Raw genomic sequence first — 24,990 nt, 5'->3', positions numbered from 1 at the left:
ATTATCATACGGTTTCACTTATTTGTGGAACATAAGGAAGAGCATGGAGGACATTAGGAGAAGGAAGGGAAAAATGAAGGGAGGGAGGAAATTAGATGGGGAGACAAACCATGAGAGACTATGGACTTCAGGAATCAAACTGAGGGTTTTGTGCTGGGGAGGTGGGGGAATGGGTTAGCTTGGTGATGGGTATTAAGGGGGGCATGTATTGCATAGAGCACTGGGTGTTATATACAAACAATGAATCAAGGAACAGTACATAAAAAAACTAATGATATACTGTATGGTGACTAACATAACGTAATAAAATTTTTTTTTAAATAAAAATAAATAAATAGTAAAAATAATTATTACTAAAATAAGGATAAGGAATTTAGTGATTGTAACTTCTAATACTATAATTTTAAATAGCTGGAAAGTATCTTAGATTATTTATATTTCTTATATTTTTACAAGTATTAAAAATGGAGGCTTAGCAAGAATAAGAGACTTATATCTCACAAATATAATGATTTAGCAATATTTAAACTAAATTACTTCCATTCGGGGGGCACCTGGGTGGCTCAGTGGGTTAAGCCGCTGCCTTCGGCTCAGGTCATGATCTCAGGGTCCTGGGATCGAGTCCCGCATCGGGCTCTGCTCGGCGGGGAGCCTGCTTCCTCCTCTCTCTCTCTCTGCCTGCCTCTCTGCCTACTTGTGATCTCTCTCTGTCAAATAAATAAATAAAATCTTTAAAAAAAAAAATTACTTCCATTCGGGATAAGCAGTGGCAGAGGTATGATGATACACTTGAGACAAATGTTCCTGCCAATGTACTTTATTTTCCATATCTTTAATGGGGCCAGGCTAGAAATACATTGGGTAGATAAAGGGCGGGGGGCATGTGGATAGAGAGCTCTCCCCCAGCAACCCATCCAAATCCCATGCCCCATTTTATGACTAACATCTTCTCTACAGTAGTCCACAGGTCTGTTTTATGGCAACTCCAACTCTCAGATAAAGAGCATTCCGAATAACTCTAAAAAGTTCCACAGATGAGATATAATATTTTGCCCAATACTTTAAGGTTAGGTAATGTAGCTCTTTTTATATAGAACTGAGCCGGGAATAAGTTAGGTTTGGTGAATGGGGGGGTTAATTTCAGGGTCACTGAGGCAACTGCTGTTTTCTGCAAGTTCTGGTATAAGCAGATCTATTTACAACTTGTGACTGGTGTAGTAGGTAGTTTGTCAGTAAGATTTGACTCATTTCTATTTTGGTCCACATGAAATGAAATAAAGTATAAATGTACTTTTAAATTCAGGCAATAGAAGTGAATTATTCTGGGAATCCTAATTTTATTACTGTAAATATATACATACATATGTATATATTTACATATATGTATATATATATGCATATTCTGAACATTAAACTATATAGAACTGTAAATTTTTAAAAATGTCAGAAAGTGCTCTCTGTCTACTGTGATCTCTCTCTGTCAAATAAATAAATAAAATCTTTAAAAAAAAAAAAAAGGGCGCCTGGGTGGCTCAGTAGGTTAAGCCGCTGCCTTCGGCTCAGGTCATGACCTCAGGGTCCTGGGATCGAGTCCCGCATCGGGCTCTCTGCTCAACAGGGAGCCTGCTTCCCTCCCTCTCTCTCTGCCTGCCTCTCTGTCTACTGTGATCTCTCTCTGTCAAATAAATAAACAAAACCTTTTAAAAAAAAATGTCAGAAAGTGCTAGAAATACATTTATTCTCTTGGAACTTCCTTTGATTTTTCTTTATCCTCTAACCATTTTGATCTTTTATTCCCTTGGGACTTCCTTTGATTTTTTTTTCTTTATTCTCTAACCATTTTGATCATTACAGGAGAGCAACTATATAAACACTCAGAATTTCTTGAATTCTTCTGTTATTTACTGTGTTTTTTTCTGAAGGAATTTGCTCTCTATTGGCTTAAATAAGTTTATTGGTTTTTATATGTTTGATTATTTCTTTCTAGCAATAGTTCCTAATCTATTATTTAGCCTAACTTATCACTTGTTTGTAATCAGTCAACCACAGGTATTTCCTGGGCAGCTCAGAGCAAACTGCTATGCCTAATGTTCTGAAGAAATATGAGATATTATCCCTAACTTCTGAGTGGCTAACAGTCAAGTCAGGAAGACAAGGCATTCACACAAGAACAGTATGTGATGGTTTGGAATGGACATGTTGATATGTACACCCATATTTTTTAGGAGGTAGTAAAAGGGATTACAAAAGAAACCAGGAAGGAATAGTTAAAAAATTAAGAGAAAAACTTTAATAGTATCACATTGGGTAAGCCAAGAAAGAATGGGCTTTGCAGCATTCGTATAGAGATATCAAGGGAACCAGAGGCTAAGAAAGCGAAATTTGTTTTGAGGAATCATACTCTTGAAGAAAGCAACTTAGTGGGTCTGTCAAAATATAAGCCAGATTTTAAGGTAAAAAAAAATATCTTTTTTCAGACTGGACAAGATGGCTTAATTCAGTATGTCTTGGCAATGAGCCGGAAACCAAAGAGAGAAGAAAACATTGAAGATGCTACAGAGCTTATGGTAGGTAGCTGCTAGGAATTTGAGGCAGGAGACCCAGAAAGAGAGGGACTGTTTCTGAGTCCACAGAGCAGGAAGCAAGTATAGGGAGCAGGAGCTATCTCTAATGTACAGAGACAGACAGGAGACAAGAGTCATTCCTGGTTAAACTGGGGGCACAGCCAAACTCCAAAAGTGAGAGAGGAATGAGATACCCTTAGAAACTGAGGAGTAGGGTAATTTTGGAATAGCCATTGTATGGGAATAAAAGGAATTTCTAAATACCAGAGTGAGTCGGAGTAGTTCAATGAACATTTATTAAGTCCCTCCTATGTATGTGGCATGCAACCTAGTGCTGGAGTTAAAGAGACAAATAAGACATGGTTCAGCCATTGCCTTCCTACAAGAAATTTAGAGTCTACAAAGGACAATTATTACAGTAAAAGTCAGAACATAAATATTCACAGGATGCTATGTAACCAGAGATAAGGAAACTACACCAGTTAAGGCAGGTATAGAGAGGTGGAGGTAAGAAAAAGAGGAAAGTTGGACAGGAAAGGTCTAAAAGATGACTTCTGGTCTGGGTTCTGAAGAATAGATAACTTCTACCAATGAGTAGGAGAAGGTATGGGGGTGGGGGAAGCAAAAGATGTCCTCTCTAGATGGAAGGGAATGCACAAGGGTACATTCAGACAAGGTCCCTGAGGATATGTGTACTTACAAGCATGGAATATGAAGCAGAAAACATCAGTGGTCACACACAGAAGATTTGTAGGTATCAGGTCAGTTTAAACATTTTCCTGTAGATAATTTGCAAACGCTGAAAGGCTGTAGGCAGGGGCAAAGGGGGGGAACAGAAGCTGGCATATTCAGAAACAGGTTTACATAGTTTATTCTGACAGCCATGTAGGATAATGTTTGGATTTGGCAAGAGGCAAGAATGATGAAAAGCAGGAAAAAAAAATGAAAAATGCTGAAGAGACAACATGGGCAAAAACTGTTGGATTAAGGTGGGAGGTCAAGAAAAGAGAGGCTATAAAAGTTACTTCCAGGTTTCTGAGTGGCTGGAGTAATAATTAACTGGAATAGTGAGTAGAAAAGGAATAGGTTACTGGTGAAAATGGTGAGTGTTAACTTTGGATATATTGAATTTAAAGTAATACAGGAAATTTACTTGGAAAGATCCACTAAGGGGTTAAGGACATGAGTCTGAAACATGAGAACATTATCTACCAGCAACAGTTTGTAATGGATTCAGCTGGATGGCTTTTTCAGGCAAAGCCTTGGAGGAGAGGGAAGAAAGCCATTTTTGGAGCTCACAACATTTTTGGCAGAGGAGGGCACTCATGACAGCAGAGTGCTGGAAAGAGCTGTGGACTTCAGGGAAGGTAGGGAGTCAAGGACAGACGTGGGCTAACAAAAGGTGTGAAGAGAGAAACCAGGGTTAGGGAAGATTCCTGTAGCTAGTGGGTGAAAGAAAGGACCGAATTGACAGGAGAGGAAGATGAGCTCTGAGAGAGAAAGGTCTGACTCTGAGTTCTCAACAGTGGAGAATTCCAAGGGAAAACCTGGTGTCTGGTGTCACTGCAGGTTTTTGAATGGATAAAGAAAAGTGTAGGGAGGTGTCAAAATACGAGGTGGGAATGAAGACTAAAGCTGCCAAGACTGATTGGTAGGGGAGCAAGGGAGGAAGACAAAGTAATCTAACACAGAAATCACAGAATGAGGATTTTGAAACAGAGAGAATGGAGTGATTTGTGTGTGGAGAGCAAAAGCCATCTGCTACCCTGTAGAGTAGAAAAATATCGATGCTTCCATAAAAGAGGGGTACTGGAGACATGACATTATCAGAAATGTTATCCACGACTGAATCCTGTATCTTCCCCCAAGTGCTTTCTCTTCCCATACCTCCCATGCTTAGCACTCCCATTATCATTTTCCTAGTCCAACTATTTTAAGGAGTATCATTAACAATTTTCCCTTCATTCAACTTCCACTTTTAAAGAATTATAAAGTACTTCAACTATTTACTCATAATGGGCATAACCTTTCATCTACACTGCCATGAAATCTTATTTTTGTTTGGACTCTTCCTTTTATTTCATTCCTATAACCATGCCCCAAGACCAGGTTCTCATCACCTCTCCATTGCAAAAATGAAATTTTATAGGCTCTCTCTATACCCAGTCTATTTCCCTTTCCAGATCGGTCCCATATTCATTCAGAAGCAATTCCCCCCCAAACATTGCTTTCATCATATCATGGCCTGCTCAAGAATGGGACTGTGACTCCTTGTTGGTAACTTTCCTAGGTCTACACACTCCTCTTGCCTGGATTCCAAGCCCTCTGAGATCTGTCTTAGGTTCTTCATTCTGGTTTTAGCAGGTGCCCTCTGATCTGCCTAGACTGGTCTTCTCACAGTTCTGCATCCATTTATATTTTTGCTCAAATATTCATGTTTTCCTCCTAGAAAGCTATCCCTTTTGTCTGCAAATTCAATTATGCCAGTCTTTCAACGTCTACTCTATGGAATTTTCTGAAATGAAGGCAACCCCTATTGATCTCTTGGTTAATTAGTATTTGTGTGGTTTAGGACTAAATTCTTCTCCAATAGTTTAGTCTGTACCACTTCTCCAATCTAGGCTTAAGTTCCTTGAATATGAGAACTCTTGTCTTGGTTTTCTGAATCCTTCCAAAAACTATATATATATATATGTATATATATATATACATATATATATATATATTATATATATTCTAATTATTCTATTCTATTAAAATATTCTATTAATATTCTATTAAAAAGAATATTTTATATATATATATATAATATTCTTAAAATAGAATGATATCTTATAGTTCTTGTCATCAATAAAGAGTTTTCTAGTTAGGCTAGTCCAAAATATTGTTTGTTAAAAATTAAAGCCTTTAGATATATAAAACTTTAGAAACAGAGTCTCAATCTGGGTCTAGATACAAAAATTTTAAACATGACAAAATTTTATCCTTAAAAAAAAAAGTCCTGGGTTTGGGTAATTACTATCTGTGAAATATCATTGTTTTGGGGTCACCTGAATGTTATCTCTCATTCTAAGAGAAAATTAAGTTTCGAAGCAATAGGATAAATATCCATGAATTTGTTTTTCAAAGCAGTGTTCTTTGAACCATTTACCTGAAACACTTAACCCAGTTATTCAGCTCCTACAACCACTCTACCATGTGGCCAACCCTGAAGTAGTACAATGCTGGGGCACCTGGGTGGCTGTCAGTTGAATGTTTGCCTTTGGCTCAAGTCAGGATACCAGGGTATGGGGATCAAGTCCTGCGTCGGGCTCTCTGGTCAGAGGGGAGCCTCCTCCTCCTTCTCCCTCTGCCACTCCACCTGCTTGTGAACAGTCTCTTTCTCTCTCTCCAATAAATAAAAAAATCTTTAAAAAACGGCACAATGCCACATTCTATGTACCTAGAGCCTCCACGAGATAAAAGAAAATTTCATATTGTACTGCTACCTCTTTAGGGATCCTTTTCTTCTTAAAGAAAAAAAAAAGCTTTATTATGGGAATTTTTAAATCCATACAAAAGCTGAGCAAACACTGTAATCAATTTCCCAGTATAGATCATCCAGTTTCAATAATGATCGGTCTAAGGCCACTATTTTCCAAAACATGCTATCTGTGATCCACACCCACATACCAATGGGTTATTTTGAAGCAAATGCCTGGTGTTGTGTTATCTATAAACATTTTAGTATGTCTCCCTCTCTTTTTTTTTAAAGATTAATTTATTTATTTGACAGAGATCACAAGTAGGCAGAGAGGCAGGCAGAGAGAGAGGCGGAAGCAGGCTCCCCGCTGAGCAGAGAGCCCAATTCGGGGCTCGATCCTAGGACCCTGGGATCATGACCTGAGCTGAAAGCAGAAGCTTTAACCCACGGGGCCACCCAGGTGCCCCTTAGTATGTCTTTTAAAGGTGAGGACCCATTTTAGGAAACAGAACCACAATACCATCATCCCACCTAGAAAACTAATAACAATGCCTCCATATCACCAAACACCTGGTGAGAGTTCAAGATTCCCTGATAATCTCATAATATCTTTTTTCCACCCCCCGCAATGCATTTGTTTGAACCTGGGCCCAAAGACACTGGATATGTTAAGCCAAATCCCAGAAAGCACCATAAATCTCTAAACTAAAATTTGTCTCTTGGTAGTTAAACTAATTTAGGAAAAAATAAAATCAGTTTATGATCAATAAGTACATATATCCATCCTGAGGTTTAGGATTTCAGGAGTAGCAGCATTTGATTTGTTTGCATGGCACTTTGATGACAGAGCACAAATGCAACAGAAGGAATGGACAGACTGTCACAGGCACCAAAAACCCTGCTCCTAAGCGTCACCTCTGTGACCCATGTCTGTGCGTGACGTGGAAATGACGCTCCTTAGCAAAGCACGTTTTCCTTCCGTTCCTAAAAGGATTTGAGGTGGCTAACTTGAAGCATTATTATTTTGCTACTAGCATTATGAGAAATACTTGCCTGTTTCCTATTCATTTTGTGTTTTACTGACAGCGTGATCTCTTATTTAATACTCATAGAGTGACGTGTCAACAGAGCTTTTTGTATTTACGTGACATTTCCAAACTAAAATAAAGACTGACTCTAAAAGCACTGGGCACATGAGTTCACACTATTGAGAAACTAATGCTATAAATGTTTTCTATTTCTACATTTCTCTGGCCCAGAGAGTAAATTTTCAACAATATTTGAACACCACTGAAAACTTTTGAGAAAACTTCCTGTTTCCTTTTCTCCTAATGATTTTCTCTGCTATTGCAAAAGTCAAACAGGTTGTACAGAAAGAGAAAGGACACGCCCTCCTCACCCCCAAACAAGACCAAATGTCACTTACCACTCATTTCCAGAAAGTATCTTGCATTCATTAGCATTCGACCTTGAGGTTTCAGCTCTAACTGATTGAAAGAAAGGAAAAAAGGAAATATCAGTGAGAACGCGAAACAAGCTCTACGTTTAATGACACAACTGGTGAGTGTGGTGGCGGCAGGACATTTCCAATGTAGAACCCAAGACTGCCTCCTCCTTACTTTTTACTCATACCGGTTACCATCAAAATAGTGCACCATCCATGCAATCAACCTTTTTTTTTTTTTTTTAATTAAAACACCTCAGCAGCTCATTAATTTTACTTGGAGATCAAAATTTCCATGAGGAAGAAACAAAATTCTAAAACGGTTTCCGTCTGCTATTCTTGCCCTGTGCTGGCTCTCACCTGCACGGTTGTGAGTAAGGCAGGTTCAGATCTTCATCACAACAAAAGGATCCCGGACACTGGGACCAGGTAACTGGGGGCAACGGCAGGTCTTCTAGAAGGCAAGATGGATTCTGCTCTGAGGGTGCCTACCCACATGCCTCCAGGTTAACCAGGGTATGAAGTGGGAGCTGTGTTTTTCTTTGGTAAGGAAACTGTCCTTGGGAAAGTGCTAGATAATCTACCATGGGAAATTCTGATTAGATTTGTCTAAAAATGGACAAAAATACACATTCCAGTATCATTACATAGAAGGGAGCAGAGCAGAGTAGCACGGAAGTAGCTTCAGGTTATCATGTGATGTGACAAGGGGGAAACTGTCAAATCCATCTCCCCACACCCCTCCGTTCTGCAACCCTCAGTTTGTTTCCCAGAGTCCAGAGTCTCTCAGGGTTTGTCTCCCTCTTTGATTTCTTTCCATTCTCTTTTCCCTCCCTTCCTCTGTGGATATTTTTTTAGATAGAGAAATTATTTCTAAGAAAGTGGATTTCAATAGAGCAAAGGGAAATCAAGGTCCAAAGCACCCTGTTGGCCCTTAGACACTATAAATGAAAGTAAACTAGGGAACATTCTTGGGGAAAAAAAGCTACAAAATGTAAAAAGGTTGCTTAAGTAAAATAAGGATCTGAAGGCCACCAAGTGCTTATGGCTTTAATAACCGTAGAATACAATCAATCAATCAATCAATCAAAACTTCAAAAGGAATAAAATCAGGAGACACCTAAGCAAGAAATCAAACACAACTTTAAGAGCTATAAATAAAAAACCAACCTGCTTGTCAGGGGAGCCTAGCCAAATAATTTAAAAATTAGTTATCCATTTGTTAATGGAGAAGGAAATCCAACAGCATGCTACTTTTCTGTTCATTTTTGTTTGTTTGTTTGTTCATTTTAAAGATTTTATTTTTGGGTGATCTCTACACCCAGAGTGGGCTTGAACTCCCAACCCCGGCATCCAGAGTTACACGCTCCACGGACTGAGCCAGCCAGGCACCCCCCAAAGAGCGTGCTACTTTAAAAAATTGGGGATTTGGTGACTCTTTTTAAAAAATGAGACAGAAAGCAGAAGACAAATGGGGATGAGTGAAAAGTGGGTAACATTTGGTCTAATTAACCTCTTCTCCTAGCTGAGCTAGGTGTTGGCCCCCCTTCAGGCCCTGAGCTGACTGGCGTCTCATGCTCCCCTCCCTCGTGTGCAGACCCTTCCACATTAAGCCCGCCCCTGTGATGATATTCAGTTACCCAGCCTCTTCTACCTGCCTAAGCAGCACCCCCAAACAGAGATCTATTTCCAGAATCATTTCTCCAACCAGACACAGAAGTGCTCCACAGATACCGCTGGCCTACATTTACTAAACATATCCGAGCATGGGGACTTAAAAGAAAAAAAATCTTGGTATATGTTTATCTTCAAAGATTACTTTAGTATCACCAGCAAAGATGTGGATAAATATATACTCTTTCAGAAAGTACTTTTTTTTTTTAGGTTAAAAATAGAAAACTGACACAGAATTCTAGTTGTTAGGTTTCTGTCATTCCCATTTTGAAACCAGCAACTTCAAAATCTTCTGAGTGGAGTTCTTAGAAGTTTGAGTTATAGGAAACGAGAAGTGAAAAGGTAAGATTCTCTCCTTTTGCATAAATGATAGAGCATTTGAAAACATTTTCTGAGTTTCAGATCATTTAAAAACAGTTTTTACTAGTGTTTGTGGTTGCTTTGTTTTTTCATTGTGTGCACCCCAGAAATCTTCATGAGAATTTTTATGCTTTCATATTTCACTCTTTCCTTTAACATTTCTAAACATTCACTACCCAAACAGTTATAACCTAAGTTTTCAAAAACTTCGGGCAGCAACATGGATTGTGTGTGATGTACACACACAATGTGTTTAGTACAAAGTGAACTAAATGAACAGTTACGGCTAAAAAAAAAATTGACAAGGATTGGCAAAGTGTGGAGAGGGAAGACCAAACCTCACAGAGATCTTTGCTGGTCTTTTCCCTTATCTTTCACCTTATCTAAGACATCAAGAGATCACATAGATAGATACCTCAACAAATAGTCAACAGCTAGGTTCCCAAATTAAGGGGAATTTGCGATATTTCTGAGCTTATTTTATACTTATAGATCAATAACAACTCTTCATAGCCTAAGAGACCTTCCTCACCTTACACAGGAGTCCAGATATTTGAATATGTCTGTATGTTTCATAGTCCACAAGAACAGTCATCGTCATGATCAAGTTTCATCAGTGAGTAAGTGGCAGGGAATCTGTTTACCTAAGACGAGTGTGTCATAATTTCAGGATGACACAGAAACTCTGCTCTGTCTTCAGCAAGCATGATGCTTACCACTTAGTGGTGGGAACACTTTAAAAGGAGCTCACAGCCTGGATATTTACCCATATCTCTGCCTTCCCATTGTTCTTCCGGCATCGCTCCGCCAGAGAGGAGAGCTCCACGGTAGTTTCAGATATCAGGTCCATGTTCTTGCCCTTCACAATGATCTGCATTACTCTTCCCTTGTTGATGTGGGCATCAAAAGTGCTGTCCCAGGGCGGGTACATAGTTGGCTTTTTCTGGATATACATTTGCCCATTCTCTAGGAACAGAAAGAAATGTTCTCATTACCCCTTTAGCCAACTCTGGGAAATAATTCAACTTCACAGTGGCATCTGCCCCCTCTGACCTCTAGGATATATAATTCCATTGGGAAGTCAAAAGTAACACGTTAAACAATTAGAGACGATATAGGAAAAGAATGAGAAAGTCCCAAGGTCTATATGAGTGATACACTGTATCAGTATAGGAGAGATCACCTTGATACACAAGGTGATACACTGAAACTTGTAAGTCAATCTGGTCATTTAAGCAGCAAATATATGATAATGTCTTGGACTGCTGACGTTCTTTTCCTATTCAACAGTCAGTTGCTTTACTTCGAGCAAATAGACAATCAGGGGCCAAGCTTGCTATATTCAGGAGGTTAGAATGACCCAGGTCCCATCCTCTACATCATACACTTTTATGCCTTCTTGGACTTTCCTCCAATGATCTACAAAGAGTGAACACACAACTAATTAATGTCACTGTCATCTAGTTAAAAAGAGTTAATAGAAAACTACTGTGTGTTCATCTGACAGATGCTACGGCATAATTTAAAGCTTACAGTAAGTGCTCCTTAAAAAGACCTTTAAAAATTTTTCACTTGACATAAATGCAATGTGAGGTAAAAACCCTTAAAGCATAATGAGCCATTATTTCTTTCTCTAATTCTCAAGGGACGATACATTTTACATGCACCATGCACCCTATGCAAAAACTAACACGTAACTCAGAGAGGCAGTGGTCTCAGTCCGTGGGATCAGGGAAGCAGGCTGTGGACCTACAGATGAGAAAAGGGCAGGCAGGAGAGAGATCTGGAGGTGGCTGATGACAAGAACTGTGGTCAGGGTGAAAAAGGGTAGGAGAACCTCTCCAGAACCACCAAGAGATTGGGAAAGAGTCTGTTAGTGTGATTAAGGGAGAGGGGCAGATCTTTCATCCCCACTAGATTTTCTGTAGTGTTTATTCTTTAATCATTTCAGGAACAGCAAACTGCAGCTGTATTTGAGAGTTGGTGTCTTTTGATAAGCACACTAAGTGGCAGATTTAGCAATTCGGAGATGTTGGGAAAGCCAAAAGGAAAAAATCCGTTTAAGCAAGGAAACAAAGCAGTTCAGACTCCTGATGGCCCCTTCTCTCTGATACACGATGGCAAAGCAGAACACATACCTATCATCTGCTGAATTGTCCTTTGGGATGTGTATGAGCACTTGAATAAACAGAAACTTCTAATTTTCCATAAACCTGGCTCTGAAAGGAATAAACTCTGACAAGGTCCAAAGTGGAAGAGGAAGGGGAAGGTTTTGGTGGCTTGCTTGAAAAGATTTAACTGGAGACTGGACTTTAAAAAAAATACAAATGGCAATTCTAATGACCAGAGTAACACTCTACTTCCACAGACGGGAAGCCCCTCCTTCTCATAACTCCTCAGCTGTAAACTTTCTCCACCACCCTGCAAGGGGCAGAGAGCTCTGTGTTGAGGCTCTTCTCATCTCATTCATGAGGTTTGTAATCACCTAAAAAGAGGATCAGAAATTAGGATCCTAATGACTTTCAGTGAGTTTTACCATTTCCAGAGCCTCCCAGACTCCCAGACTGACAACAATTCTGCCCTGTTGGTCCCTGTTCTATTGACTCATCATGGAAAATGCAATCTAAGACTTCCAAGATGGATACACTTTTAAATATTGGGGCAGCCCCTGTGGAAAATAGGATGGAGGCTTCTGAAAACTTAAAAATAGAACTACCATATGACCCGGTACTTCCACTGCTGGGTATTTACCCAAAGAGAACAAAAACATGGGCCTCTATGTTTATTGCAACATTATCTACAATAGCCCAGATATGGAAACAACCTAAGTGTCCAACGAAACACAAATGTATAAGATGTATACCTAATGGGAGAGCATATATGGCCCTTAGAGATCCTGCCACCTGCAACAACAGAATGTCTAGAGAATATTAGGATAAGTAAAATAAAAAATAAAGTAAAATAAAAAAAAAAAGAAAAATACCCCATGATTTCTTACTCATATGTAGGATCTAAGAAAACCAAATAAATACACAAAAAAGCAGAATGAACCTATAAATATGGAGAACAAACTGATGGTTTCTAGAGGAGCACAGAGGGGAATGGGAAAAAATGGGTGAAGGGGAGTGAGGGGTTCAGGCTTCCAGTTCTGGAGGGAATAAGTCATAGGGATGAAAGTTATAGCACAGGGAATTTAGCCAACGGTACTGTAGCAGCGCTGATTGGTGACAGATGGTAGGTCTGCTCGTGGTGGGCATAGTGTAACGTGTACATCACACCTGAAAAGAATAGAACACTGTGTATCAACTATAATCAAATTAAGAAATCTAAAATAAATAAATAAATAAATTCTACTGAAGTAATACTTGAACTTTGTTGTGCAGAGTGGTTCCTTTTCAGAACAAAACCAAAACAGAATCAAAAGCCAAAACCTCCGAACTCCGCAGGCTAACCTTTTGGAAAAACAGAGTCTTCCTTTCTGACAAGGTCCCTTGATCCACATGGCTGATGAGACCAAGTTCAAAGGCAAGGCCAGAAGAAGAAGAAGACATTTAAAAAAGGCTCTTGGGAGGCAAATGTCAGTGAAGCCCTGTGCTTATGGAGAACGGGGTCCAGGAGGCCCATTAAGTCGAAAGCGGCTTTGAAAAACTCAAGACATTTTACACTTCAAAGGTTTCTGTGACATTTGAAAGGTTTTAGATTGGGAGCAAGTGCCATTCTCACTTTTAATGAAACGGGAGAGAAATCCAGGCAGAAGGGAAATCAGGATGATTCAGACCTTCTCTTCAGCTTTGATGCTCTCGCACTGGCTAGAGGGGTGGAGGCGATCATCAAGCACAAATCTTGCAAGAGAGGAAAAAACTAGCATGGTAGGATCTGGAAACCCAAGATTCTGAGCTGGAAACACCTCATTGGAGGTTCTCAACTGCTGAACTGGGTTCCTCCTCCATCCGTAACTGCCACTCCCTTAAGAGGCATTTTAAGGACTACCCTATACGAAATAACACACACCTCTCTGTCCCCAAGCCTTCGCTCTCCACTCTGCCCTGCTTGGGTTTGCTGCCCGGTATTTATCATTATTCCAAATATTCCAGTTTGCCCAATGCCTCTCTTACTCCGCTAGAACAGAAGCTCTAAGGAAAGGGCTCTTTTATCTCCCACTCCATAAAGACTTTCTCTGTAAGGCAAATGGAATGGCTCCTATCATTACTACAAATCTGCACTGGTGTTAATCACATGTCTCCTCAATGTGTCGACTAAAACAAGAGAGGTATGTAGGGAAATAGAGAAAAGTGGCGAAACGGGGAAAGAGGTAGGATGTAAACTTCCGTGGAGAGGTTTTAGGCAGAACAGGATTACTTTAATTGAAGGATCTAAACCCACAAAATGAATCTTGGGATCTGTTACACTTTCCCCCTTACTGTGAACTGCCTGTAAATATTTACATTTGATAAAACATGATAATTCTTTCAGCCATCCAGGGTTATGTAAAGATATAAGTTTTCTGAAATCTGGATTCTAATGGCTAATTACATATTCTTTTAACATTTATCTAAGCTTAGCCCAAAGAAGAAATAAGCTATCTTTAGGCTTAATTGTCAGATTATGAAGACTTACCCTATCTGTAATCATTGGAAACAACCAGGTAAGTTAACATGATGGGCTCCCCTGTTCCACGTGAGTTTACCAGTAGAGTCTATCAGCCCCATTACCTCCTCGAATCATTTCTCCTTTCCTTTGTTCCTTTTGCTTATGTAGAAAAATGGCCCAGGGAAATGGAACACGAGGTAGGAGACCTGGGTCTCCTTCCAAGTCTGTCACTAGCTCCTACGCCCTTGAGGAAGTACTTGGCTTGGCTGGGCATCAGTTTCCTGAACTGTAAAATTAGACTGAACCAGATGGCTCTAAGTTCCTGGAAGGTCTTGCCTCATAGTTCACAGCAGGACGTTCCTCCTCCCCCACCTAGAACACCCGCTCGAGCAGCTTACCTGATTCTACGTATTCTTTGACAAGCACAGCACAGTAAGGGTTAACAGCCTCTCCTTGACATGCCTGGCAGGACCCACAGTCGAAGTTGGACAAACCAATTCGAAGAAATGGTGACATGATTGCTCCCTGCAAAATGGCAAAAGACAAACGCCATACAAGAAGTTATTTTGGTGTCCCATTTCCATGTACCCAGTGATTTATCACCAGCAGCCCAGAAGCTCAAATGGTTCAGCTATCCATCTGAACAAATGCTTTTACTTCCCCTTCGACAAAGGACATTCCTGGGCTCACCCCAAACCACAGACTGACTTGCTACGGAAAGAGGTTTTCCGGACATCTGCCTTATTCGACCCCATCAGAACTATAATTCCACTCCTAATGGAATGGAGTTACATCTAATAGTTGCAGAGAGAGGCAAACATTTTCTGATATTTTATTTCTTCTACTCTTCAAGTAAGTACCCAAGAAACAAACCACAATAACAAGAACATGAGTTTAGAAAGGGTGAGTCTATTTTAGTCGCAACAGTTAAATATGACACCACAGAATTCTTATACGGGCTATTTATGTACATGACGCACTTGGCTCTGGGCATTTAGCAACTGGACTCTGTTTACTTCAGACATTTCAGAAAGGTCTACCTTCTTCAGAGTCCTGTGTAGGTGTATATATGTATGTACATACGCACACACATCTACCTATATATAGAATGAGTCTTTGAACTTTATAAACCACTTAAAAAACCCCAAGTCATTGCCCACCATAAAGTCATGCTTTATCATCTAAAGATAAAGTATACCAATAATCACATGTATCTGGAGATACAGGTGAACACCATCATAACGCTGGCTAACAAGTTCTAGGGTTCTAGTCTGATGTTTCATCTGCTGTTCCCTCCTTGTCCTTATTTGGCCACTTACCTCAACCAACCACCAATCTCCCCCGCCCCCAAGTCTCCACTTTCTTTCTTTCTTCTTCTTCTTTTTTTTTTTTTTTAACCTACTTTTCCATGAGGTCCTATTAATCTGAAAACATTCTCTGGTGCTCAGTGAAAAAGTTACTTCTTGGCTTCTCCTCTCTTCTTGAACTGTTTTCTCCTCCCTAATTTTCTCTCAGTCTCAAGTAAGCAGAAGGTAAGAAGAACAAAGCAGGAGCTGTCCTCTTGACCTTCGTATGAAGAAAGGCAGCTCCTCAGAATAAGAGCCTGCATGGGAGCACCAACGGCCTAACTGGAAATCTGGGGCCCATCATCCCAGATCCGGCAGAGCCATTAAAGACTGCTCGTTCTCTGAAATGATGGTGGTCTTTGGGCATTTTTTGAACCTACAGAGACAGTTTAGGGGCTCCTGATAACTGCTCTTAACTTCGTGAATTCTAAGGAAGTCTCAATTTCCCACAGCTTGGCAGGTTTAATTAAAGGAGGCGCTGGTAGAATCACTGTATTAATCAGGTGATCTTAGTCTCTGAAACACATTCTGTATAAGTCAAACGTTGAACAGCTGCTAGATGACTTCTAGATGTGTCTTTAGGGGCCTCCCTCATGCTCTGAGTTTAGGATTCTTGGACAGGAGCTGAGCTAACGATTAAGAGCTCTCTGGAGAAACCTGCCTTGACAACCCTCTTTCCTGGGTCATGTAGGTCTTCTGGATAAATCTGTAATTCTGCATTGATCAGGAAAGTTTGCCAAGAACTATCCTCATCTACGAGAGTGCTTACCATGTGTGGATACTCTAAAGATTTCCTCAACATGAGTAAAGGTGAGTAATTAATTTGGATTTGAATCTGGAGGGATCAGGGACTCATGAAGCCTGAGTCACAACCATGGTGACCTTTAGTGACAGCTGTGTCACTCTGCTATTTCCAGGCTGGCTTCAGAATTAGCAGCAGCAGCAGCAGAGCTCAACATGCACCTGGGAAAGTCTGTCTGGGGAGCAGAGCGAAACCTCTGGGGTGACCAGGGTTTCTGGTACAGTGTGACAGAGTTGCAGAGGAAGCCTCTCTCCCCCAGCACGTCTTGATTAGACATTAGCCAACTTCCTATCCCTCTAGCAGTCCAGATTGGCTTCCCTAGCCCCTCACGGATGAGCATTCTGCCGGCTTCTCCAATGCATGCACCCGTTCAATAGCCAAGCCACTGATTCTCTTTTAACAGGTCCAGTCACTGTGACGGGATCTGACATTTTGACATCGAGAAGACAGAATTGGCATCTGTGTGCTGAACCTAACACGTTGTTCGCTCAGGAGTGTGTTTTTTTAAGACAAAAGGAAGCATTTTACTACTGAGCTACTCAGAACTTTTTCCCCTCCTGTAACAGCAACGTGATCATTATGAAAAATAAAGAAAATACACAAAATTGGTAAAAAGTCTCCTCTAGTTCCACCAGCAAAAGCAAATCACTATTATGATTATGATTTTGTTCTACATGCTAAGCTCATACTGTGTTTATGGGATTACATCTGGCTTTTTATTTTTAATGTTTTACCATAAAAACTGTCCAAGTTGCTGTGTCGTTTTGTAAGCATCCTTTTAATTCTTGTATGACTTTCTAGTGAGGGGCAGCTCCATGATCTGGTTCACCAATGTCTTACAGTTACATATTTAGATGGCTTCCAGATCTTCCATGATAGAAATAACGCTGTGATAAGGACCTTTTTATAATTTTTTGCGTGTCATCCTTGCGCAGGGGCCATGCTAATCTTCTCTGTATCGTTCCAATTTTAGTATATGTGCTGCCGAAGCAAGCACCCTTTTTATAATTTTTTAAAAAAATTTAGGAATAATGCATCAGACTAGATCACTAGTCAATATTACTAGATCAAGTGGTATTACTATTTGTAAGTCTTACACATTTAAAGAAAACAATAAAACCTAAAGGCAAAGACTTAGCAGGGAAAATATCCACGGTAAATACAACGGACAGTAACTAAGCATCATTCTGACATAATAAGTGTACGTAAATCTGTAAAAGCAAACCGAACGAAAACGGCCCATGACCCAAGTAATTAAGTGGCAATGACACAAACTGCATGAAAGACTAAAAACAAAACCAAAAAACCCAACAAAACAAAACAAACCATAATTATAACTAGGTCTATGGGAAAATGTTCGGCCTTGTGAGCAATTTAAGAAATTCAAAATAAAACAAGATATGGGACACCTGGGTGGCTCCGTTGGTTAAACGCCTAACTCTTGCTTTTGGCTCAGATCGTGATCTGAGGGTCATGGGGCTGAGCTCCGTCCGGGGCTCTGCGCTCAGTGGAAACTCTGTTTAAGACTCTCTCCTGCCCTCTCTTTCTCTCTCATATATAAATAAATCTTTAGGGGCGCCTGGGTGGCTCAGTGGGTTAAGCCGCTGCCTTCGGCTCAGGTCATGATCTCAGGGTCCTGGGATCGAGTCCCGCATCGGGCTCTCTGCTCAGCAGGGAGCCTGCTTCCTTCTCTCTCTCTCTGCCTGCCTCTCAGTGTACTTGTAATTTCTCTCTGTCAAATAAATAAATAAAATCTTTAAATAAATAAATAAATAAATCTTTAAAAAAAAAAAACAAGATACTATATAATTGGGTTTATATAACATTCTTGAAAAAACAAAACTCCTTGGAGAAAACAATGGTTAGCAGTGGTTTGGACAGGGGAACAGGGGACGGGGTATTATAGAGAGACAGCATGAACAAGCTTTGGAGAGAAGATGAAGCTGTACTATAGCCTGATTGTGGTAGTAATCACAGAAATCTAGATTTAAATTCACAGAGTCATACAGCAAAAACAACCATCAATTTTGCCATATGATCATTTAAAGACCAAAATTTTAAGATATGCTATTGACATTTCAAGGCAAGGACTATAAATTCAGAGGTTATATAGATAAAATGCACATTAGGTACAGATGAATGAATATACATTAGGAAACTAGAAATTCATATAATAAAATATTAAAATCTAAAGTAATCAAGAGTAGCTTCAATTTACCAAAGGGAAAATGTCAGAGCCTTAAGAAAAATAAATAGCTTTTACTCTGCTATTTAAGCTCTCTGGAAAATTTTTGCATTTTGGAGCAAAGGGCAGAGAAAAAATAATATTAGAATTTGATAATGCATTTTCTTTGGGGATCCATTAATACTCAACTCTTGATGTAAACTATAATAATAAAATAAGTTAAAATACTTATAAAATACAACACAATAATATTTTTTACCCATGAAATTAGCAAATATTTTTGAAATGCTCTTACCTACACTGGCAAGGACAACACAAATCATACACTATGATATAATGCTGTTGTGAGCGCCAGTTTCCACAATCCCGTGAAACACAGGCACACCTGTATGTACAGTATATGTAGGTATATATATGTATATAGAGAGAGCCTAAAAGATCTGTAATAAGCATATAAAGGTGAAATTAACATGGAAGATTTGTGTGGGCTGGTCTTGTGTGCTCAGAGCTCGAGGTTAAGGGAGAACAGGGATTTCCCTGCGTGCTCAGATAGAAAGGGGAATTGCTGTGTATAATACTACATGTACTGGAATGACATCCGCCAGAGTTGCCTTCCCTAGTCTCTCTGTGGAATGCAGATTTCATGAGCGACCTCTCTGCTGGCCGTTCGTGGTCGTCTCCTCCTTTGCAACAGACATGTGTGTACAGGACGGACCGGCCAGGCTGTTCTGGACAGTGCAGCAGTCCGACCGTTCTACAGACCTCTCTTCTGAACGACACAATCACACATTCCGTTCCCTTCTGGACAGCTCCTGAGGACCCTCAACCTGCCAGGTCCAGGCAGAACTCTGTCCAGCCTTTCAAACCTGCCCCTTCTATTTTACCAGCTCAGCGGCGGGTGCCACGGCTCTCCGCTCCGCACGCAGAGGTCGCATCTCCCCTCGTGCTCCAGAGCCCATTGGCTTTGTTCCTTCCTGCTCCCCTCCCCTTACCTGGGTTTCCCGTCTCGCAGCAGCTGACCTGTCCCTCTACCCAGTCTTGGCAAGTCTCACTCCCAGGCACGTCTCCATGCTGCAGCCCAAAGGATCTTACTTAGGACTGTGCAGAACTATTACAGTTTCTCCAATGTGTCAAGCTGTTTCCCAGCTCTGGGCTTTTAGGAACGCTGTTCCCCCCCCCCCCAATGCCTTCCTATTTCACTCCATCCTCTCTCGCCCCCCCACCCCCACTTCCTCACCTTTCCAGTTCCTGCTCAGTCCCCACCTTCTCTTTGGAGCCTCTCTTCCCTCTACCCCCATCACCCTCCCTCCAGCACATCCTGCTGGAACCCACTCGGCCCTCCAGGTCCCCCACAGTTTCCTGGGCATGGCTGAGACAGCACTGGCCATGCTCATTTGCCCCGGCTGGCTTGCTCTTTTCCATTTCTGAGTGGGGCAGGTCCTATAACTCAAATTCTCTCTGTCTCCTATTTCCAGCCTCCCAATCAGGGAGACATAGAACAGCCCCACCAGGATTTCTCCTGCATAATTCTTAAGGTACCACGGACCCTCAAAAGAGGGATATCACTCAAACCATAGAAGTCGCACTGGTTTCATCTGCAAAGTATCTAGCAAAACCCCTCCAGAGTGAGTGCAAGTGGGTGCCTCACTTACGAGACCCAAATGGTGATCAAGGGTTTTCTCTAGTAACACGTTGCTTTGGACATTTCAGTCGGCTTCGTGGAATTGTGGAGGAGATCCAGTGCTGGTCCCACACAGCCAGATTTCCCTAAAATATTTTATTCAATCTACTGGTTCGTATTTGTCTTCCCAAATAGGTCTGTGAGCTCTGAGAGCAGGGATCGAGCCTCAATCATCCACACATCTCCAGGGCTGATCCCTCTGTCTGACATGTAATAGATGCTCGATGCAATTTTGCTAAGTAACTTAATTTTCAAAAGGAAGGCTTTTGAAATAACCTCTTAATCTTTATGCATTTCTTTTACCTGCAAGGGTATAGTGTGGTCCAACGAGGCAGCAGGCAGTAGTAGAGGAAGTCACTACAAGGGAAACATCCCAGGCATTGTTACAAAGAACCAATGCCATTATGAGCTCAAATGCAGGAATTATTTAGCCTCCCTAAGCCTGCCCTTTCGTTTGGAAAGTGGTAATAGTGCCATTACCTGTCTCAAAGGGCTATGCAGACAGAATGGGCAAATACAGGGAGATGCTTAGAACGGGACTGGCACGGGGTAAACTTAAAAATGTTAGTTATTATTATTACTGCAACTCTGATATATTTTCCAATGGACTTTACTGACTTTATTAGTTTGTACCAAAAAAGGGCAGGAAGAGAGTAGAAATAGTCTTTTAGGAGCCTATCTGAGCTGAATTATGTGGTCTCTCTGTGTGCTCTGCCGCTGAGCTCCTATAAAACCCACATGTATCTCTCCAAGAGCACTTACTACCGTCTGATAGAGTCATCTCGATGCTGGCACTTATCATGATGGACTGTCTGTCTGCCCATCCAATCTTCTGTGCTTTTGCTATCTCAGCTGCGAAATATCATCATAATACACACTTTAAATTTGCAGAGAATCTTTACTCTTATGACTCAATGTTTTCACCTTTAAGTGTGATCTCATTTGTCTTTAGCAAGTGGCTATGACACGGGGAGATGGCCAAGTATAATGGCTCAGAAGCGTGCTTAAGGTCATACATCCTTAAGTGCTGAGCTGAGAATTCTGGTCTTGACTGCCTGGGTGCTGACTCACCTACTTCCCCAGGGTGACTCACCTATCACCATTCAAATCTGCCAAATGCTTTCACAGTAATGTTAAGCATGGCCACCACATAACAAAACCTGAGGAAGAGAAGTTCCAAAGAAATAGAAAGCAACAGAAGATCTATATGCTCTCATCAGCTAAAAAAATACCAAGACTTTCAAAACGAAAGAGTGGACAGTGTTCGTATTGCTATAATTTAGCAGGAGATGTCTCAGAGACAGAGGGGGAGTCTCAGAGAAATATCAAAACCTCAGACTTATAGAAGAGGGAACACCAATCAACAGTCAACCCAGGAATGAGAGACAAAACGTGTTCAATGGCGTCCAAGTGGGTCAGCTCAGCCAAAGTTTGGGAAATTAAAAACATCAGGCAAATGTAGGCAAATTAAGTAACATCTGTAGCTTTTACATGTCTTTACAGATAGGTTTCTTGGGTAAAAGTGACTATTGGAGAAAATAACGTATAAATTAAGGTGAGTGCCTTGCAATGGGCAGAGAAGAAAGATGGCAAATAGTGAATGATCAAAAAAGTGTTTTAGCTGCTGCGAAGACACAGAATACTTTGTATCCTACAAAGTAGTATAATAAAAGTAACCCTATTAAGTATTAGCTTCTTGTCTGCAAATATGGGCTCAAAAGAGAATTTAAAAAGCATGAAAAAAGCATATTATAATATTCTAATATTACATATTTTAATATTAATTTAATTATTTTAATATTATATATTATAATATTTTAATATTATATATTTAATATTTTAAAACAACCCCTACAGCATGTGTTATAATGATCAAAGAATGTAAGCCCAACATTCAACCATTAGAAGTAGTAATAAGGAAGGGAATTTGTTGATAGAACTTGTACTGTGCTTCTACCTGAAAATACTAATAAGACATCCCCCACCAACTGTTAGGGACTGAGCTGTGTCCCCCACAAATTCACACATTGAGACTCTGGGCCCCCATGTGACTATATTTGGAGTTAGGGTGTTTAAGGAGGTAACTAGGGTTCAATGAGGTCGTAAGGTTGGGACCCTAATCCGATAGGGTCCTTATAAGACCTATAAGTCCTCGCAAGAAGAAGAGACACCAGAAGTCTCTGGTGTCTTACTTCATTCTCTCTCTTCACGATGTGAGGACACGGTGGGAAGGTGCTGTCAACCTGTGGGAAGAGAGCTCTCACCACAACCAGCTCTGAGGGTGCCTTGACCTCAGACGTCCGGCCTCCCAAACTATGAGAGCCTCCCCGTTTGCGGTGTTCTGTAATGTCAGCCCCAGCAGAATATAACAAATATCACCAAAAATAACGTAGAAGCAAAAAAAAAAAATATTGAAACATAGAAAACAAAACACCCAGGGTGACATTGTTACTATTCTGACGCTAATTTAAATGCACAACATAAACAGATCATCCAATGAAGCATAGCTCTGATCAAATTATACCAATACTCAAGAAAACTGTCCCTGGGGATGCCTGGGTGGCTCAGCTGGTTAAGTGGCTGCCTTCGGCTCAGGTCATGATCCCAGCGTCCTGGGATTGAGTCCCACATCGGGCTCCTTGCTCAGCAGGGAGCCTGCTTCTCCCTCTGCCTCTGCCTGCCACTCTGTCTGCTTGTGCTCACTCTCGCTCCTCTCTCTCTCTGACAAATAAATAAGTAAAATCTTAAAAAAAAAAAAAAGAAAGAAAAAAAAAGAAAACTGTCCCAGTCCTTGCTGAATTAAATCATGGCTTCTTAACCTGTTATCTCAGAGCCTCCACACTTTGGCTCCCACTGGCCCTCCCCACTCAGCGCGCTTCTGAACACATCTGAGCTTCTCTGCTTGCTGACCATCATCCCAGTCCCTCCGTTTGGAATGTTCTGTCCTCCCCGCCCATGCACAACTGCCATCCCCCAATCCTTCTCATGTCGGGGGGCGGGGGGGACCTCACTCACAGACTGCCTCATTTAGAAATCTCTCCCTGTTCCCCACAGAAAGAGGAATGATTTATCTGATGGGTAAGTTTTAGAAGAACAAACTGCATCTGCCAAGCCCAGACTCTCCTTTCTTTTGGGGGGCATTTGCTGACTCCCAGCATGCTTCTCCACTCTTCTGTGCCATGAGCAGGGTAGGGCCCACCCCCTCAGCCCTGGGAGGCCAGCCACCCTCCAGCAGTGCCTGTGACACATGAACAAAGACCAGCCCATTTGCTTGAACACTTTAGCCATATCCAGCAAACCAGCCTCCGGTTGAATTTTTTTCCATCTCTCTGACTTCTGATCTATCTCTCCATTTGTTCCAAACACCAACAAAACCACTGAAGGGGTTACTTATGGACCCTCTACAATGCATGTGTAAATTCACATGTATGTAAAGAGCTCTACATAGCTTCTATCACTCAGTCTCCTCCACAAGTCCAGGAGGTGGGTAGAATTAGCTCCAGTCTATAGATAAGAAGCCTGAGGCTTGCTGGGGTAAGTAGCTTGGGGAGGGTCACAGAGTGAGTCAAGAGCAGAGCCTGGATTCTAAGCCTCGTTGCTAAGCATCTCCACCCATACTAGTTCATTATTTGGTGTTAGAAAATGCCTTTTAAGGTTAGCTCAGGAAGGAAGTGAAAGCATGGAGATTTCCCCACAGAGTGATCTACCAGCCCCTAATTAGAAAGGACTATCACAACCACCCCCACGGGCTCTTCCAGCGGCCTCCATGCTGCCTACCTGCTTAATTACTTCAGGTACTAATCTGACGTTTCTCTTTGTCGGTACCTGTGGTTTAATGATCTTTCTACCCCACAGCTGTGAAAGAGTGGGGGCTATAATGGGCGTTGAGGTTTCCTGGAATAACAGAAGCTGTCACCTGGAAGTGAGCAGCTCAACGCTGCTGAGCTGGGGACCATCCCCGGGATGTCGCCAGTGTGAGCTCCCACACCTGCCTGCTCCGGCCGTTCATGCGGTTGGAGGAGGTGGGTTGGGACGAGCGAGGATTTACACGGCCAGGGTCTGGAACTAACGCATCAAGTTGCGAGGCACTGGGTCTCCTTGGCACCATTTTCTGACCACAGTTAGAGTAATCACATCCTGAGCCCAAAGATGCTGCCTCGTAAAGGAAGCAAATTTAATGTAGGCTCTGTCCCTGGGTCAATATTTACTCTTAAAAGAGAATCTTCGCCACACACACACACACATACACAGGCACGAACAAAGTAACTACGAAGTGAATACGTTCATTAGCTTGGCCATGCTGATATTTCCGCAATGTATAGACACCTCCAGTCCCCGGGTTGTATACCTTACGTGTATCCACATTGAAACTGTCAGTTGTATCTCAATCACATTGGGGAGACAGACAGTTTTCTCTGTGATTCTACCTTTTTGTCAACCCAGGAACTCTCAGGAGAGGGGGGATACTCTGTAATCTTCCTAATGCACAAGAGTTAAGAGTTTCCTACTGGGAGTTAGGTCATCCGTGAGGAAAAGCACACAACCTCCTCCAGCAGTGTGAAATAAGAGCCAGGGTCCAGGGCACTCTGGTCAGTGAGCACCGTGACTGAGAAGGTGACGCTGAAGTCCCAGACACAGAGTCCACCTTCCTCTGGCCTTCGCGTGGCCGGAGATTCGGAGGATGGAGACACCCGGATGAGCTCACGGGTGTGTCAATGACACTGCCGTGGAAGAAAATGCAGCTTTTACAACTGCACAGTCTGAGACAAATGACCTCATTTCTCTGTGTCTATGTTTCCACATCTGTAACACAGGGAAAATAATAGCTCTACCTCGTCGAGTTGTCATGGGGATAAAATGAATTAACTTAAGGGAAATGCT

General features: G+C 41.4%; 1 protein-coding gene and 1 long non-coding RNA gene across 13 annotated transcripts in view; one reads left to right on the top strand and one right to left on the bottom strand.

Moving 5' to 3' along the window:
• The window catches only part of PRKCQ (protein kinase C theta), a 175,443-nt gene that overhangs the window by 106,394 nt on the left and 44,059 nt on the right, over positions 1–24,990 (bottom strand). For 9 of the 12 annotated variants that reach the window (XM_082738733.1, XM_082738726.1, XM_082738727.1 and 6 more), the window contains 3 exons: positions 14,494–14,620; positions 10,272–10,471; positions 7,454–7,514 (listed from right to left, as the gene is read on the bottom strand). In XM_082738733.1, the coding sequence (XP_082594859.1) occupies positions 7,454–7,514; positions 10,272–10,471; positions 14,494–14,611 (379 nt within the window). In that variant the 5' untranslated portion in view covers positions 14,612–14,620. Of the gene's footprint in view, positions 1–7,453; positions 7,515–10,271; positions 10,472–14,493; positions 14,621–15,420; positions 15,509–19,420; positions 19,556–24,990 lie in introns of those variants that run through there. The other 3 variants (XM_082738737.1, XM_082738738.1, XM_082738729.1) reach the window with 3 other exon arrangements.
• On the top strand, positions 15,841–16,845 carry LOC309868655. The gene is made up of 2 exons (XR_014313767.1): positions 15,841–16,251; positions 16,647–16,845. It is a non-coding gene; the product is annotated as an uncharacterized lncRNA (long non-coding RNA).

The sequence above is a fragment of the Mustela nivalis genome (genome assembly GCF_964662115.1).
Source record: "Mustela nivalis genome assembly, chromosome: 7".
Taxonomy (NCBI): domain Eukaryota; kingdom Metazoa; phylum Chordata; class Mammalia; order Carnivora; family Mustelidae; genus Mustela; species Mustela nivalis.
This window is presented reverse-complemented; position numbering and strand designations above follow the sequence as displayed.